We start from the raw sequence: 18366 nt of genomic DNA, 5'->3' as shown, positions 1-18366 counted from the left end.
AGGACAGTGTTTAGTGGCTCTTCTCCAGCACCACCTTTCTAATTGTGTTACTAAAACAAAACAAGAAACATTTCTACTCCTCTGAAGCTCCCTGGTACACACTACTTCACAGTGAAATGTTCTCTTTACTATATAGATGTGTATGTATACTTACATGTGTGTAGAAAACATGCAGCTATATCCCAGTTTAATTTCTGTCATCTTACAGGAATATGCTATTCTTTCTACATGATGTGCAATAAATACTTTTACAGGTCTATACGTAACAAGCATGTTCACTGTCCCTAGGGTTGAAATTCTGTAGTTCCAAAGATAAATAGTTTCTAAAGATAGAGCTGCTGAAAGATTTCTATATTCAATGAAAATTACAGGAAGAATGTTTCAGGCAAGAGGCAGAACTAAACATACCAAGCCCTACATAAGCTTAGTAGGTACAAGTCATATGGAGGAGCAAAATTGTAGTGCCTAGTCAAAATCTATAGTTCTTCAAATACCACAGAAAATGTTTAAATGTAAACAACCACAGATCTGAAACAAATACAAATGCAGTTACTTTAACCGCATTAAGATCTGTGGGTGGATGGTTGATTTATCATCCTGTCTTCGCAAAAAAAAAATATATATATATATATTAGAATATATACAGCATACTATTTTATCAATATTTTACTATTCTTAAGACACAATAAAGTTAAGCTACTGATTTGGTCTTTTTCCTAAGACCATATAATGTACCAAGTCAGCGTGAAACAATGCAGGAGCCTAAATATTGTGTAAAAGAAACACAAACAGGAGCTTGACCATAATGCTTCTTAAGAAGTTGATGTTTCCTAGCTGAAACTTAAGGACATAGCTCAAGTCTCTGTGTCCCCTTTCAGATGTTAAATGGAGATACATAATACTCCATCTTTTTGACTTATTACTTTACACAAAGTTTTAACTTTTACATGACTGCTAGTGCCCAGCATCCAGGTAGCTAGATTTCAGTAAAGCATTAGGGCTGCTATTGTCAATGTAGTCATCATCATGTAAAATTTATTAGAACACAATGCATCTAACAAGTTGCACTGGAGTACACTTTCACCCATTGGAACTGGACCTCTGAGTATTTGATTTTTCACGACAAACCAATAAATAAAAGAAATGCCTACTTGCATGAAAAAAAAAAAAAATAAAGGATTTCAATTATTTGCTATTAAAAACTGGCAAGAAAGTGTCCAAACTAGAAAGAGAAATATTAATATAAGATTAATATATGACACCCAAATCCATAATATACACCTATATGAGGCAGTCTAGCAGCATTTCATCAGCCACAGAATTTGCATCTTAGAAATTGCTAAGGCAGGCAGAATATAATGCTTGATGAATCCTGACAGCCAAGGGATTAACAAGAATAGAGACAAGTAATTCCACCCTGGGTTTTACCTGCAACTGACACAGGTTGAAGTATTTAATGAATTATTCCGAAGAGATTAATAGAGTGACAGAGTCCTCCACCTGTCTCACATCAGCTCAGGTATGGTTGATGTAATAGCTCTTCTCACCTGTTAGCAACCTGAATAAATCCTAGATGGGATTGCTGTGTTATTCTCATAGAACTGGGTATTAGTTTAAGCAGGTGAAGTGTAAACTGACTTTAGAGTCCCTCACAGTGGGATCTTGACATTGAATACGAATATAAACCCATATACTAACAATACTTTGTATTGCATCGTTACACTTACTTCTGAAGACAATGGAGAAACAATTAAGCAACTTGTTCAAGAATATGTCACATTCCTTTTATAAGGAGTCCAATCACTTTGACTTGCTGGTATTATGCTTTCCTTAGAGGATCACCCTTTCATTCCCTTGGCAATCTGAGTGCATTACTGAATATTCATTTTGTGATTCACAGTACTATAGCATTTTGTGAGTTTGCCTCTGGATCAGAGATAAAATTTCTGAATAGAGCTTTGTAGCTTGGAGTGTTTAGTTTTCCTGTAACATCATTACTGAGCTAGCTACGCACATCCTAGGACATCAATTCCAGATATCCTGCCAAAGATGAGATGAGATCCAAAGGGCTACATTCATTAGCTGCCAAAAAACGCTGGGGGAAAGGGATAGAAAATTGTCTACATCTGTGACAGTGGAAAAAAAAGAAATACGATGTAGTTAAATATGAAAATACAAGCAAATATTTATGCAAGTTAAAAATGAGTGTAGCAAAACCAATTCTTATTTTCAAAACACAAATAAGCTTACTGAATATTAGAGAGAACAGATTTTTGAACAAAGTGTTATATAAACACTGAAGGAATACTGGTACTTGATATTTAGGTAACATTTTCATTTGCTTTTCTTGTATTGTATTCTTAGTATTCTCCCAGGAAGAATGTGAGCTGCTTTTCTTGATTGTTTCACTATAGTGCCAGCATTCTGTATTATCTACAGATGGAGCTGTATATTAACATAGTTGGTTTTGTACTAACAGCTCAATCAATGTAACACAAGGATTAATCATCATACTCATATTTCCTGTAAATGCTGGGGAGAAAAAAAGGAACTTGTAAGAAGACCCCTTTCTGCCCTCACAAGAGTTCTGTGTTTTTCAACTTGAGATATTTGGGCCTTGCAAGGAGTAGAAAACATTTTATCTTTTAATGGTAAGCATCCACCTAAGTATCTTGAATGAAGAATTGAAGGATCTGGGGCATAAACCTGTTTCCTGACATTGATTTTACATATGTTCATTGTTCATGAGCACAAACTCTTTTTTTAAAGCACTCTTACTCTGAAGTTGCTTTCTTTTACAGCTTCCATCTCAAAGGAAGCATTTGATTATTGCATGTGTATATTGCTCATCTAGCAGCTGTTCAATCTATACTACTAACTAAATATCAACATAGATGGATCTCTGGCGTCGGAAGTTCAGAAGGAACAGAGATTACATGGATGGTTGTACATTAAAGTATCATACATTAAGACCTTTGAAGTGTAAATTACTAAAAATACACAAATATAACCGTTCTTCCCTGTGTACCTTTGCACGGTTAATCTGAGTCGTAATATCAATAATATAACTCCCAGAATTGGAAATACAAGCACAACATTGCCAATAAATGAAAAGCAAAGAGGCCAATTCAATTTTCTATACTTTGTAAATTATTAACTAATATAATATTATCCTGATAAAATAATGTTTTTGATTTTAAATACACATATGAAGTTTGAGGGTAAGATTTTTTAAGTAAGGACAGTCTTATATATTGCTCTTTAGACCATACCTACAATTTGAATTTATTTTCTCCAAAGTTATTTTAAGCTTAAAGTTCTCAAAAGGGGCTTTGAAATCCATTTGTAATACTAAGAGGTACAGGAGAGCAAATAAATTTTAAATTGTTACTTAATAGAAGAGTTTAATCCATACATCAGGTCCTTCAGTACTCTAGAAAGTAATGATAAAAACGATTTTGAAGAAAACACGAGAGAACACAGAATTCATACAAGTTTGTTTGGCTGATGGTTTTTGCATAAATTGCAAAATTGCTTAATGTTATGTTTGGAAAACAATGGTAAATATATTGATAAATATATAATGGTAAATATAAAATACATTTTTATAACAAAATAATTTATTAGCATTAAAATGTTGTTAATAAGTATTAAAATATTAAAACATTATAAAAGCATTTATAAAACGTATGCACTATACTAGAAGGGCACCTTCTAAAAGAAATTTGAGGATTTAAAAGATTGTTTAAAATTTCAGTTTCAGCCAAGTCACAGGAATCTGCCTACCCTTAAAATTGAATCAGACATAGTTTCACTGCTCCATTACTCCTTGTGAGTTCTTTCTGAGCTCTGTGTGAACAGCAGTTTACTTCCTTTCCTGCCAGAACTGATTGGATCTGACTAGACAAGCAAGCATGTATAAAGAAACAGGGATTTCTTTCCATATTCAGCATAATCCTGCACATCAGTAAGGGTAACTCCTTTGTAGGACTGTGTACTGATACAGCAGTACTGTAAAGCATCACCAACATCCTTCAGAGCTTGTTCTGAGAAACTGGAAGATAATTTAAGGAAATAAAAACCTAGAGGGATCTTTAAGCTGCTGCATCCATGATCTAGAAGAAGAACTCTTGAAACTGGATATAAGGTTCTCGAACACACAGGGTGTCAAGGTGTATATTTCAGAAGAAATCTCATAAAACAGAACATCCATCTGAGTGTACCTTCACAACTGCTGTACTTCCTCCCTCTCTCCCTCACACCTAGTTGCTTCACTTCTGTGTATTACTTCAATAAACTTTTTTTTTTCAGAAAGAGGATGAACAGGCAGCTTTTTTAACGCAGAAGTCTACATAGTTAAGATCTAGCTTTTTATCTTACAGATCGTCTTTGACAATCCTTAATAGCTACTTAGCAGAATAACAGCATAAATATTAATTTTACAAATAGGAATGATCTATTTAATACCTTTTCCTTTATTAAAGCATTTAATATAATTATAGAGGAAATGAAATTTCCCAAATTTGAAGTCAAACATGCAGCCTGCACAATTGAAAAGCTGGTTTCACTCAGCCTGCCAAATAGAGATCAGACCTGAAGGATCTGCTCTCTGCTAACTGAAGGTTACAATCCAGCCTCCAGCCCATGGAGGTTTGGACCACAAGGAGAAAAGGAGTGCAGCTCTGCCCAAAGCACATACTGAGGGGAAACTCCGTCAGAAACCAAAGAAAAGCAGTAAAGGAAATAATTTCCTATTACGTTATAGAGCTATGAAATGGCTAGTTGTATTCCCGCCAATGAAAAGGTACAGCATGATGCTTGCAGGCAAGCAAGGAAGTTTGTGTTTGAACATATGTTTACCCAAATCCTCAGATGGTTCTGCACATCTTCATGTCAGTACAAACACACCAACTGCACTGGTGACAGCTGCTTTGAAGGTGAGTGGCCAGGGGCAGGCAGTGACTTTTACATTCCCAGCTACTGAGCTACTATTTCAGTTACCTGCTTGCCTCGATAGACAGAAACCACTTTGTAATTTCACCTCAGGCAAACACAGAGCAGTACGCAATGTGCTCCGTCGAGAATCCCCATCAGTTCTGCTGCTGCCACCTTTAGTTTAGCACTTTGGTGAACATACTCTTTTACAAGGCTGGCCATTTGCTCAAGGCCTCAGGGCGATTTAATTTTAGACATTAGTAAGAAAAAAAAAGCCGCTACACTGAGCAGGAACCTTTCCACCTTAGGATCTATAGGGCAATTTAACTACAAGAACTATGATTTTTGCTTGTAGGAATTTCATCTCTTTGAAACAGCTAAACAAAGAAAAAGAGTCTCAGAGAGACGGAAACTCTACCTGTAAAAATACTCCAGAGAGAGTCCTGAAATTTCCATGTATGTTTACATATGCGAGTACAGATTAATTCCTTAGTTATCTTCTATAAATACAGCAAAATAACTCATCATCTATGCATGTGTAGTACATAGAGTTGACAAAAATGTACTGAATGTGTGCTTATTTGTGTGATATTCATTGCTCTCTTCTCTAATGCTCTTGCCCTGAGAAAATTGAAATTTGCATTAATTAAGAAAAATTCATTAGTTCAACAGATGCATTAACCATTTTGGGGAAATGTACACCAAGGACTAAATTAATCAGCATTCTGAAATCAATTCACAATGTCTCTCCCTATGTATTATTATTTTTAAATATTTTTCAATACAGATGTACATAAAAATCATTCGGGGTGTTCTTACTATAATTCTATAAGTCAGCTCACATAAAAATACATTTTTAACCTTATTTAAACAAAAGGCCTATCTAAGAAACCACCTGGGATTTCAAGCCTGTTTTCAGACATTATTAATTAGGAAATATTAGGCTGTGCCGTCCACTGACTCTAACAGTGCCCACTGAAGAAGTCATCTTTCCAATAAATTAGCCCAATCCTCTCTGATAAACCCCCTTCACATCTGTGTGTTCCTTAACCACTGTCAGCCAGATGAGATCATTTATTTGAAGCTCAGTTTTTGACTATCAAGTCTTTACTGAACACCTTCATTTTAGTTGCAAGGGCACACCTGTGGCTGTGATAATGTCAGGCACATCTTGATCTGGTTCTTTTGGGCTGTAGACAGTTCCAAGAGAGCTGCAACAAGGTGAGCCGGTCAGGCTGGCAATTACTGAGGTTGTCTAACAGTTTCTGGGGTATCTCTTTTTATATTTGTTTATAAAAACTCCACCAGATTTTAACACTTCCATTTGATCTTTTTTTTTATGGCCATGTTACTTTAGTACATTACTAAAAAGATACAAAAGGTAGATTACTTGGTATTAAAATCTTGCAGTCACATTTTATTTGATATTTTCTCTCAGTGCCATAGTTAAGGAACTTGTGCCAGTGATATGTTAGTTGTCATGGATGTGAGAAGCTGCCAATATTGTAAAACCTTTGTTCTTCATAAAAAATAAGGGCAACAGTCTATGGACCTAGGCAAGACAAGCGTAATTTAGGACTGATCAAGTCTTTTTGGTGGCAATGTCAACACATATCTGCCACGTACCCTTGCAGCAAAGGCCAAACAAATCATCATCATATCACCACACTTGTTTCATAATCCCTCTCCATACTTTACAACTTCTAGTCACCAATTTTTGGCATGGTTAAACTGAGAATTAACATCAGTTAAGTTCACTTTATCATTGTGTGCTACATTTTAATAAAAGAATATTTCAAAATGAAATATATCCAGCTGCATGTAGTTTCCAAACAGCAGGAAATATATTATTGGTGGGAAAATAAAGTCAGATTGAAAACTGCTTTCAAGATCAGTATCAAAGAGTTAGTATTTTAAAATACTTGTTTCACAGAAATCAACACATTTATATCAAACAAGAGGCTCTTGGGAAAAAAAGTCTCATCTTCAACGATATGTAACTAACATTTAAATTTCTATTTCAAATGAGTTTCCTTCTGAAAAGCTTCTATACCTTTAACAAGATCCCAGTTTCAGAAGAAAAACTCATTTTCAAAGAGGTAATCATAACTGCCTGATCAGCATAAGAAATAACTGAAAGTTTTTTTATATTTATTTTTTACTGATAAGTAGGCATGTAAATAATTGATATTGTTATGTTAGTATTCTTTCTTTGTTTCGTTTTAAAAGCAGTTCAGAAATATCTGTAAATTGGCATTATCATGTTTTATTTACTTTGCTAGGAGTAGACCAGGAGATTCAGAGGTGCACTTCTGTGTTTGGCTTTCTCATCCACGAAAAAAAGACATACTCCAAAAATGTCCACCAAGATTTTTTGATTATTATCATCACTAGCCATTACCTAGTTCAGACCTGATTAAATAGCGCTGCACATGCCTCAAACCTTACACACAAGTGTGTGAATTCATCACATACAATGGATGAATTTTCTAAAAATGGTAAGTTTTCCATACAATTTTATTAAGAGCTAAGTCACATTGTGGATCTTCTGGGATATGGTCACATTTTTCAGGCTAGAACACAAATCAAAAATAATCCACATCTATCTCAGTCACCAATCATATGTAAAATGGTTAGTTTTTGCCAAGTTTACACTTGTGTACTCACAGATTGTGACTTCATTAGCACATAAGACATTCTATACCTGACTTTAGTCTCCTTAGCACAAGCCACATTTTCATTGCTTTCCTGTTTCTTATATTCATACAGTTTTCACAAAATATTAAGACTTTCCAGTGCCACCACGGTTCCATTATTCAACCACAGATTCAAAACATTAAGATTATAAGACAAATTTTGGAGGGAAAATATTCTTGTTAACAATCTGCAATCTTGCCTTTAAAATACTCTTACAAACTAACATAACTAGTTTTTCAGAATTTAGTGTAGGAATCATTCATTCAACATTCAGAAACTAAGAAACCTACAAGAAAGAGCATTCCACTTTGAAAAGAATCCAAGCTGTCACTTATCCATTACCATCCATCAACTTTTTTTCAGCATACCACTAAATCCTATTTGTCTGGCAAAACACTGCTAGCTAACCACATTGGTTTAATTCCCTCTATTCTATTAACTACTAGAAACCAATTATCAATAGCCAGTGAACATTGTTGTAAATATTTTTTTCTCTTTCTCTTAATCAAGAGAGAATTTGGTGTTGCAAATTCCATATAGATACATGCTGCTTACACCCATCTAAAGGCTGGAATCTTAATTTTTAGACAGACTACCTACAAGCTTCAACTACAAATCCATAGCTCCCCACATATGTGATTAATTCTGATGCAGTACAAAGATATTAAGAACTAGATGCAGTATAGCTTTGCAGGAGTGCTATGATGAGCAAAAGCCAAAGTGTAGTCATAAAATTCCCAATCTTGCAGGCTGGAAATCCAAGGACCTACATGATTCTTTATTGTTACAAATTGTGAAATCATTCACCTATACAGATGACCTTCCTAAGACTAGTGACCCAGTGTTGAATGTCATCTGTGCGACCAAATCTTGCTGCTGACTGAACATACATCTCATATCTTCCTCCTCCTGCCCTTTTTGCTTATGAATCTATAGAGCAATCTGTGCCAACTTCATTCTGTTTCCCTTAGGGAAGTCAAACTGTATTCTGTGTGCTCTCTTCTAATAGAAATACAGGATACCACATCCCCAGAGAACCTTGAAAACTTGCCGTTAAATGGAAAGAATACACTTGACCATACATCTCAGACTGATGAAGACACATATCATGAACATAATATAAATAAAATATTAATTCTAAGGTAATGGAAAAAGTGCCTTCCTAACTTTTTCTTCAATTAAAAAAAAAAATAAAAATCTTGAGACTTTCTCAGCTCAAGAGAAAAATTCTATCGTTTTGAATTTTCATACAGTCAATAAAACACTTTTAGAAAAAAAATAAATCTTCCCAGCTTCTCAAAGGTATTTAGACATTCAGCCCTCTGCTGAAACCGGATAAAATTAGGAGTCACAAAATTCTGAAAATATGTCTGAAATATGGATTCTTACCAATTCAAATAAGGACTGCATTCACCGTTACAAAACTAGACAAAGGGCTCAAAGTTTAATTAATGCATAAATACCAAAGATATCAGACTATAAAACACAGTTCATTTTGATGGCTACATACACACATCTCCATGCAAACTTTAATTACTAGTCAACATTTAGGAGCGTTGTGGTGAGACACATGATTTATTTTAGTGCTGTTATAGACTTAAAGCTGATTTCATTGAGGTCATGCTCCAAAGCAAAATTGCACCACATAGCAGTAAGCCAGTATAGCAGAGAATTAAATTAATACAGTGTCTCCCATTAGCTAATAAATTACAAGTGTGGTATCAGACCATCTACTGGGAGTGAAGCATGATGAGTTGCAGTGATCATGCTGATTGACATTCTGGTTTGAACATCTAGTAAGTGTTAGTTCACTTTCTTGGCTTCAATAAATACTTCACTCGTAATTCATATTTACAATGCTGTTTGCAGGACTGGTGGCTAAGAGGAAAGTTCATCCTTATCCTCCCATAATCCTTTGTGCTTTGTGTAACAGAGTCTCCAGTAAACGGCTATGTTAAGTGCAGTTTCATTTGCAACTGATTGCAAACGGCAAATCATTTTATAATTTTTTAATAATTTTATATAAATTGCAGACTTTTATCTTTACAGCGTTTCTACAGAAAGAAACTATCGCATCCATACTAAGCCATTCTTAAACCACTGAAGTACAGCTTTTAATATGTTTTGTAAAATTATACAGCTGTCATCTGAAGCAGAGGAGATACATCCCAAAGAGGCTTTATGCTTGGGAGAAAAATTGCAATCCTTAGAATCTCCCTTAGCGCTACCCCAGGTCATACCAAAAGAGTTTGCACATGGCTCCAGCCCTCTGTTCACGGCATACAGGGCTATAGACCACTTTGTGCCACACTTTGGGATCTTTTAAACTGCATATTGTGCATTTGTGTCTCAACCAATGCTATTTATTGTTTTCATCATAATGCTTTGATTTTAATGTTTCACTAAGCAATACTAGCTAGTTAAGCCTCACAAGAAAACTCCAATGCATCTACACAGTTTTATATATGCATATATCAGGGTAGATCAGTCTAACCAGTAGTGAACTGCAGCTATTCCAAAAGGCATGGAAAATAAAGATCAAAGTATAGATGATACCTTTTAAATCAACAAATTACCATTTTCTGATGGAATAAAAGAAATAAACTGTGTCATTTTGTGGCATGTTGCCAGGACAGCTTCTCTCAGCCATGGATACAGTGACCTTAAATTTTCTGGTTATTTCTTTTCAGTACTAAAACAAAACAATACCTACACCTTAAACTTCTAATATTTAAAGATTTTTAATATAAAATATGTATATTTTTAGAAATTTTATATTGTACATTTCTTAAAAAAAATCTACAATTGCTGGCTATATGAATACATTCAGGATTAGTATTAATAGAATGGAAGCAAACTTAACTACACAAATTTGACAAAAGCAAAATAGAGGAAATGGTCTTTCATTCTTGTCTATTTTCAAAAAAAAAAAAAGAACAAATGCAAAAGGATATAACTTGCAGACTTTTTTGAGATACCTGATTTCCTCACAAGTTATCCATCACTACTAGAAATATCTACCTTAATTAAAAATAGAAAAGCTTAAAGGCAAGCTACAAAAAAACAAGCCAAGAATAAAAAAGGGGAAGTTATTCAATGCCAATATACCTAATAGAAACCTACCTTACACTAATATAATATTATTTCCTATGCATGTTCAACATAAATGATAGGGAGAACATGGGAAAAGCAAAATTATTATTGTTATTGTCGTTAATTATAAAGTCAGTTAGTTATAAAGTCTGTATATCTGTTCAGAGAGCTAATTTTACAAATCAAAACAAGTAATTCTTTGCCTCCCAGGCAATGATATGCTAACAATTTGGAGATTAAATATTTCTACTTACTATACCATAATTCAGTAAGACATATACACACAATGCATTCATAGTATCATTTGCACAGTGTAATTGGAAACACATCTGTAAAATCTTTGCTTTTCTAAGATTTACAATGTTGATCAACAATAAGATGAAAATATGCTCAACAGTGAGGTGCTGCAAATGACATTGCTATCTGTGCCTATGCAAGGAACTCAAGGCATCAAGCTTGTCATTCACCTTTGCTGACACTCAGCAGAAGATTAAAAAAAAAAAAAAAGCAGAACCATCTTTACGCTGCTCTTCAACTTAGTGATTAAAGTTAGAAAATAGATTCCTGTCACCTGGGTAAGTTAGAGCAGACTTCAGGCAGCTGAGGCATTCACTGTGCAGCAGAGGTCACCTAACCATCATTTCACAGTCTAACACAGATGAAGTGCAGCAGTACACCAATAAAGCATTACCATCTGGCCACATCTCTTCCATTGCCACTAGGACATAAAGGAGGGTTCAAGAGCATCTAAGGAAATAACACATTAAGTGTGGCCAATACACCCTTGAGCCTTGGATGCTTCAAGTGTGGCTCCCATGCTGTAGCCCACCGCTGTGCCTGAATGGTGCTGCTGCAATCTAAACCTGCAGGGTGAAAGTATTCTGCCCTTGCTGCACAACTACTGGAGAAGAGATACAATCCAGCACAAGTACACCTGTGTGGGAACAGAGGCAAAGATTCCTGCCTGTGAACCACTCTTAACACTCCTTACCCTCTGATTCACAGGTACAGGACATACATTTCTGCCCATGGAAACTTTTTGGTACAAGGTGCTCAGACTCAGATACGTTTGTGCTGTCTGTAAAGGTGTTCTACTTCACTAAAATATTTAGAGATCCCATGTGGCAGACCTGTCAGGTTTCACACAAAATACTCTAGTCTCTTTCACAAGATGTGCATGCAACACACAGGAGATCAGAGCTATGCCACACACCCACCCCTGTGACGTGAGATGTGTCGCTGCTGGACTTGCCATGCAAGGTGAGTCCCAATAGAAAAGGTATCCCTCAGTGTTATGGTCCCTCACTGCTATCTTACGGGAACTTCCATTCTGGGGATGGGGAAAGTTGACGTCCACAGAAGTCGTTATGGAATCTTTAGTAATTGTAAGGTTCTGACACCTTGTGCAGAGCTGGCACTTCATTCTGCCATAGCATTTATGATCAAATAAATGAGAACATTTCATATCATAATAGTATGCAGGTTAGCAATGGCCATGTCTGGGTAACGGAGGTTCCCTCTGATGCCTGAATTTCAGTACTCATTAAAAAAAGAACACACCACTGGTAGTGAGATTACTGATAAAATAATACAGGTACCAAGCCATGCATTCTTTGCTCCACTGTGGGTAAAAGACACCATCAAACAAACAAAAAAGAGTAAGGAGTAAAACTGAGAAGCCTTTTTCCTTCTAATCCTGAAATGATGTCCTTAACTGTTCAGTGAATAACAATGAAAATATTTTGCTCAACACAGAATTGCACAGAGCAACAAGTAAAATCTGGCAGAGGTTGGCAATGAAAACAAAATTTACAATCCATAGCATGCCCATATCTTGACATGAGAATTACTTTTACTGAAGAGGTTGTATATTCTCCAACATAGTCTGAAGCCAAGTTGTTCTACAGATGGCATCTATAATGAAAACAAACTCTAACAAATATAAGATAACTTCAATATTGGAGCAAAGCACCATGAGGGAAAAATGAAAAAAAAAACAAACATTTATTGCCAAAAATAATTTAACAAAACACTGCATGCACAACGCCGTAGAGCTGATACCATACACAAGCACACTATGCATATCTGCAAATACGCCTTTTGCCAAAAATTAAAATGAAGTAATGGAACGATTTCTTCAGTTAGTATGCAGTTCAAGTTCAAGGTGAATTTAAAGTCCTAAATTACAGGAGGTAGAAGGTGTCAACAAAATTTACTGAGAGAATAAATTAAATATGCTGAAAATCTGAGGAATTTCTAGAATCTACAGTTAATTTTAGTGTAAGATGCAGGATACAAAAAACATGTTCTACTGTTTGTCTAAACAAAATCTGCATGTATCTAGCAATTATTTTCCTTCTGCCCTTTGTTAAGAAAAGCTGTAGGGATTTAAAGGATTGATGTAAATGAAAAAAAAAAAAAGTTTCCTCACAGAATTTTTAAGAATAACTTCACATTCTAATTTTGCAACAAGACTTATGAGTGCCTTTACTGAGTATAGTTAAATCATCAGTGACTGTTTTCAAGCCACAGATTTTAATGTATTCTTACACAAACAAACAAGCAAACAACATAAATCTTTTGATTATCTTAAAATGTCAAATAAGTATGCCAGATCATTTTCTAAGCCAAGATTCCCATAACTGGGAAGATACATTGAAAGAACAATAATGAAGAACATACAAGGATTTTATGCAAAGGTGTGTGAATATTGGTTATTCCTAATATTCAACTGTATAGCGGTTTTACATAGCCTCTCTTCCACCATTTAAAATTGTTTATGTTTTTATTCTCTACTTTTATTGCATATTCATTTTGATCAATGTCAACTGAAAATTAATATGTTCAACTTATGGTAGAAGGACTTCCTTCTCCCCTCTTCTTCTTCTTAAAATCTACTTTATTCTTGCCTTTTCATTATTGTAAAACTTCAAGCTGCAGTAGATAGCATATCTGTAGCATATATTTGGCTCTAATGAATCACAGCCTTTCATAACCTGGGTGAAATGAGTCATCATAATGACACCTTTTTGCTACACTATATTATCTGTCAGCAGGATCCCAAATGGCAGTACTTGCCATAATACAGCTGCTGCTGCTATTCTCAGTCCTTATGAGAAAGGGACAAATAAGGAGATTTTATTATTTGTAGTACTCATGGAAGAAAGCACAAGAAGTCTTTTTCATGACCCAAGGAGTTCTAGAAATTGGCTGCCCTGAGATGTACCATCTCAAATGCACAATAAAAGCACGTATACAAGCATTCACTACAATATATAGAATTGCTTATAGAGAAGCTTCATTCCGGAGTAATTCTGAAGTATTTTGATCTACAATATCCTTATCTGAGGGCATAATATCATACTATTTTATTCATTATACAGTATATATAAAAATCTGTGCAAGTATGAAAGAAAGTGTGAAGAAAATGGTATTAGGAGAGGGAAGGAAGCAAATATTCTAAGAATATAAATAAAGAGCTTTTTTCATTTCTTTATTTTTCATGCTCTGCTTTTCAATATGATCAGCAGAGCAAGATCACTTTTGAAATGTGTTTTCTACATTATAAATTCTTTATATATCCAAGTATATTAATACAGAGTATAAGCGTATAAAAAATCAATCATGAATATTAAATGATGATATGTAAAGCCCACACCTTCAGTTAGTATTTAACCCTACTATTAAGCCCTAAGTAACAGAAAACTATATATGTCTATTCATTGCCATTCTAACAAACGGGAACTGCACCGAAACACATGCAGACAAAACTCGTGTACTCCTGTGTGACAAAGTGCTATCAACAATACAAAAAAAGAGACAAAAAAATATATATTTGTAAAAAGATATTACATAAGCCTTTTAAGAACTTGCATCACTGTCAAAAATCTAACAGTAATAGTTAGCAAACAGTTTTAAAAGTAATTTGTTTTCTGGGAACACTTCATCTCAATATTTCTGTTCTTTGTGTTCTGTTTCCATGCTGTTATATGAATTTAGCTTTCTTTATTCATTCGGTCAATGCTGAGACTTTCGTTGTTTACAATATCATTTAAAATGAGCACATCATCCTAGAGTGGACTCTTTTCAGACTAGTAATTTTGAACTCCACTTAAAATTCTCAAAATTCTGTATGCAATCATTTTGTGGTGAATGTTGATGAATAACAAGAATGCAAAAGACTTTTTTTTTCAGTTAGTGAAGCCAAACAAAACTTTCAGTCAACACCAAAATTTCTTCACAATTGTAAATTGTCCTTATATTTTTGCTGTACAGCCTAAATATACCACAGCTGACAGATTTGAAATTTCATTAAGAAAGGAGAAAGGGGAGTGTAATAACAGCAGCTAAGGTTTAATTTTATGATCTTCAAATTATTTCCAGTTACATGTCATAACATGCCTGTATTAAAAAGGATGATAGTCACCTTATCTTCATGTAATAATTAGGTCATATAATTTAATCCAGTACTATTACAACAAAGACAACTTTGAAGTTGAGTTAATTTGCTAATAAAAGATTCTGGCACTCATATTTTCCCTCTATTTTTAACAGGTTTTGTGGAAAAATGAGCCTTAATCAGAGTCATGAAAACATACTGTAAGAGGTGAGTGAATTGTGCTAAAAATCCAATTCACTTGAATTTGAAAGACATCTACACCAGTCTTCAAGACAGTTCTTCTCTCCATGCTGCCAAGCAGTATCTTCTGTGTGTACAAATTCTCACGGACAGTGACTTCCAAATTCTCCTTTCAGTACAAGCATACCTTAAGGAACAGGAGTGTGCTTTTACACAGGATAAGGACAAAGGTCTTAAAGCCCTCCGAAGAGAACCAGGGACTTAAATGAGCTAAACAAAGAGGTATAGCCCCTTTTAGCTAGTGAACTTAGATACAAAAGTTACAGTTTCTATTTGCTTATTCTAAGCACCTAAAGCTTTAGAAGTTTTATCAAATCCTCCCTTTGAGACACACGCTTTGCCAATCAGTACAGGCAGCAACACCAACTGAGCTGAACAGCTCAGATTTGAATGTGATGAAGAAAATAACCAAGGCAAACAGTTCACTGCCTCACAGAGTTAAACTAAAAAAAAAAAAAGTGTGTGTGTGGGGGGGAGGGGGGATAACAAACACCATGAAGGAAAACAACAAAACTTGCTTTCAAAATTTGAATTGAAAGGGAAGTTAAATTCACTATGAAAATTACAATTATTTGCAAAGCTCAATTTCAATAACAAAGAATTTGATTGTGCTGTTTTTACCTCAGATTGTGTCTTTGAACTACTCTCTGCCTCACCTCAATCAGATCTGATTCACCTAATCACTTGGTCAAGACTAGAACTCAACTTTTCAAAAACGTGTTCATTTCATGAACAAGGTGCAAAGCAGTTTTTCCATTGACTTTGTTTGTACTGTTCATAAGTAACTACCATAAGAAAGGCTTCTATACTCTTGTTTTAGAGTGCTACTAGGAACGGGAAGCCATCCACTCTTCTGAACAAAAGCATGATTGCGAAAGAGCACAGTTCTAACACTACCTTGAAATGAACAATTTGGATCCAAGTGGTATTTTATGTATATGTAAGGTAATTATATTGTTTTACAAGATGAATTATCCCATGTATGATTAGCCTGCTTCAAATACCAAATTGACATCCAAAACTCATTTGCATTTAATAATGCTTTCAATAATCTTGCCCCTGGAATGGCCTTAAGTGAGTTTTTTATGCATGGGCAAGGCTGCTTTATACCCTGTTGCTTATAAGAGCTAAGTGATACCGATGAATACTCAAAACTCAGAACCTCTTATAAAATCACATACTATTGGTGCCTTAGAAGTTTAATTTGCAAACATTTACATGCTCTATTTGTTTTAAGAAATTTACTTATAATGTTTATTTTTTTTAAGTTGCAGAGATTTACTATAAATATTAGTGATTGATAAACATTAAGCATTGATAATTCAAACAGAATTTCATGCTTTTGACAAGCCATTTTTGCTTGAAATAATTTAAATATACCTCTGGAAAACATATACCATTTATACCCATTTATACCAGCTTCCTTGTGATGTCAAATTATTATTCCAGTTGCCTTAGTTACATCATTTCAGTATCTTAAATATCTTAAGTATCTTAAATATCTTAAATATCTTAAGTATCTTAAAAACCCGTGGCTTATCTCTACATTTACATTTTAGAAAATTCATTATTTTTCTGTGCATGGAGTCTTTATTTTCAGAATGTTGCTTGCACATTGGTGGCTTCATTTAGTTCTGTACTTAGACGAGATAAGAGAGTGCCAGTGAACTTGAAGAATTTCTCCAGAAGACTTACACAAAAAATGGTCTTCCCAGCTGGAGGTCTGAAATACACAGCATGAGATATATTTCCCTATTTTCAAGTACCCTGGCATATTTGCTGTTAATACTATGACAAAGTTCCTCTGTGGCCATACAAAATCAGGCACAGCACTATTTCCTAATTTACCATTTTATCACACATCTGCTCAAACTTTATGAACAAGCTCGGCCATTTGCCGAGGCGATCGGCTCCGGGGCAGACGCGTTCTGCAGCGGAGCGGGGGATCGGGCCAGGCAGGGCTAATTTTTCCGGCATCGAGCCTACTCGAGGGAGCCGCCAGGACGCGGCAGCCCTCGTGAGGGAGGCTGACGAGGCGTAGGCGGAGCCAGCAGCGCCCCCTCCCCAGCCGCTCAAAAGCTGCCCCTGGGGAGCGCGATCGACCAGGACGGGCAACCAGGGCGTGGCGCGTCAGAAGGGCGTGGCGAGGCAGTTAGCGCGGCAGTTCGCGCAGGCAGGGCGGAGCGGTCTCCCCCGCCCATACGTAACACCTCCACAACGACAGCCGTTAGCGAGGCGATAATGGTTTCCCCCAGGCACGGTGCGCTCTCCAGGAAGTCGGTACGCACCCAGACCGACTGCCCGTTAAAAAGTGCAGCGGTTCAGGCCACCGGATGCAGGGAGTGTCTGAGCCTGTTGCTGCCATTGGTGGGAGGCAGAGAAACTGTGTGTGTGAGGTGTGAGCAGGTGGATAACCTGGTCCGCATGGTGGCGGAGCTCAAGGAGGAGGTGGAGAGGTTGAGGGTTATCAGGGAGTGTGAGCGGAAGATAGACTGGTGGAGTGGCTCCCTGCAGGGCCTCAAGGAGAGGTACCGGGGTGAGACACCCCAAATGGGGGTGGACCCCCTGCCCTGTGGCCGTCAGGCAGAGGGAGGGGATCTGGGAGTTGAGGAGGAATGGAAAAAGGTCCCTGCTCGACATCGCAGGCGATGCCCTCCCCTTCCAGCCCCACCTTCCCAGGTGCCCTTACGCAACAGGTTTGAGGCCCTGGAGATTGAGAGACCGGTGGGTGAGGAAGAGGTAGCAAGTGTACCCAGGAGGATGACTAAGGCGAGGAGGTCGACTCCACGCCTCAGGACTGCCTCCACCAAGAAAGACAGAAGGGTGATTGTTGTGGGAGACTCTCTCCTCAGGGGAACAGAGGGCCCTATTTGTCGGCCTGACCCTACCCGTAGGGAAGTCTGCTGCCTCCCTGGGGCCAGGGTCAGGGACGTTGCTAGGAAGCTTCCCAACCTGGTTTGCCCCTCTGACTATTATCCTCTTTTGATAGTCCAGGCAGGTAG

At 36.4% G+C, this 18366-nt stretch overlaps 1 protein-coding gene across 9 annotated transcripts in view; it reads right to left on the bottom strand.

Annotated features, from left to right (window-relative positions):
* The window catches only part of PCDH11X (protocadherin 11 X-linked), a 489383-nt gene that overhangs the window by 216418 nt on the left and 254599 nt on the right, over positions 1-18366 (bottom strand). The window contains exon 6 of one of the 9 annotated variants that reach the window (XM_035323635.1): positions 14200-15491. The exons of the other annotated variants lie outside the window; for them this stretch is intronic. Coding sequence (XP_035179526.1) covers positions 15477-15491 — 15 coding nt within the window. The 3' untranslated portion in view covers positions 14200-15476. Of the gene's footprint in view, positions 1-14199; positions 15492-18366 lie in introns of those variants that run through there. 9 annotated transcript variants of the gene reach the window in all.

The sequence above is a fragment of the Oxyura jamaicensis genome, chromosome 4, assembly GCF_011077185.1.
Source record: "Oxyura jamaicensis isolate SHBP4307 breed ruddy duck chromosome 4, BPBGC_Ojam_1.0, whole genome shotgun sequence".
Classification (NCBI taxonomy): Eukaryota; Metazoa; Chordata; class Aves; order Anseriformes; family Anatidae; genus Oxyura; species Oxyura jamaicensis.
The sequence above is the reverse complement of the archived record's forward strand: the minus strand, read 5'-3'. Positions and strand labels throughout refer to the sequence as shown.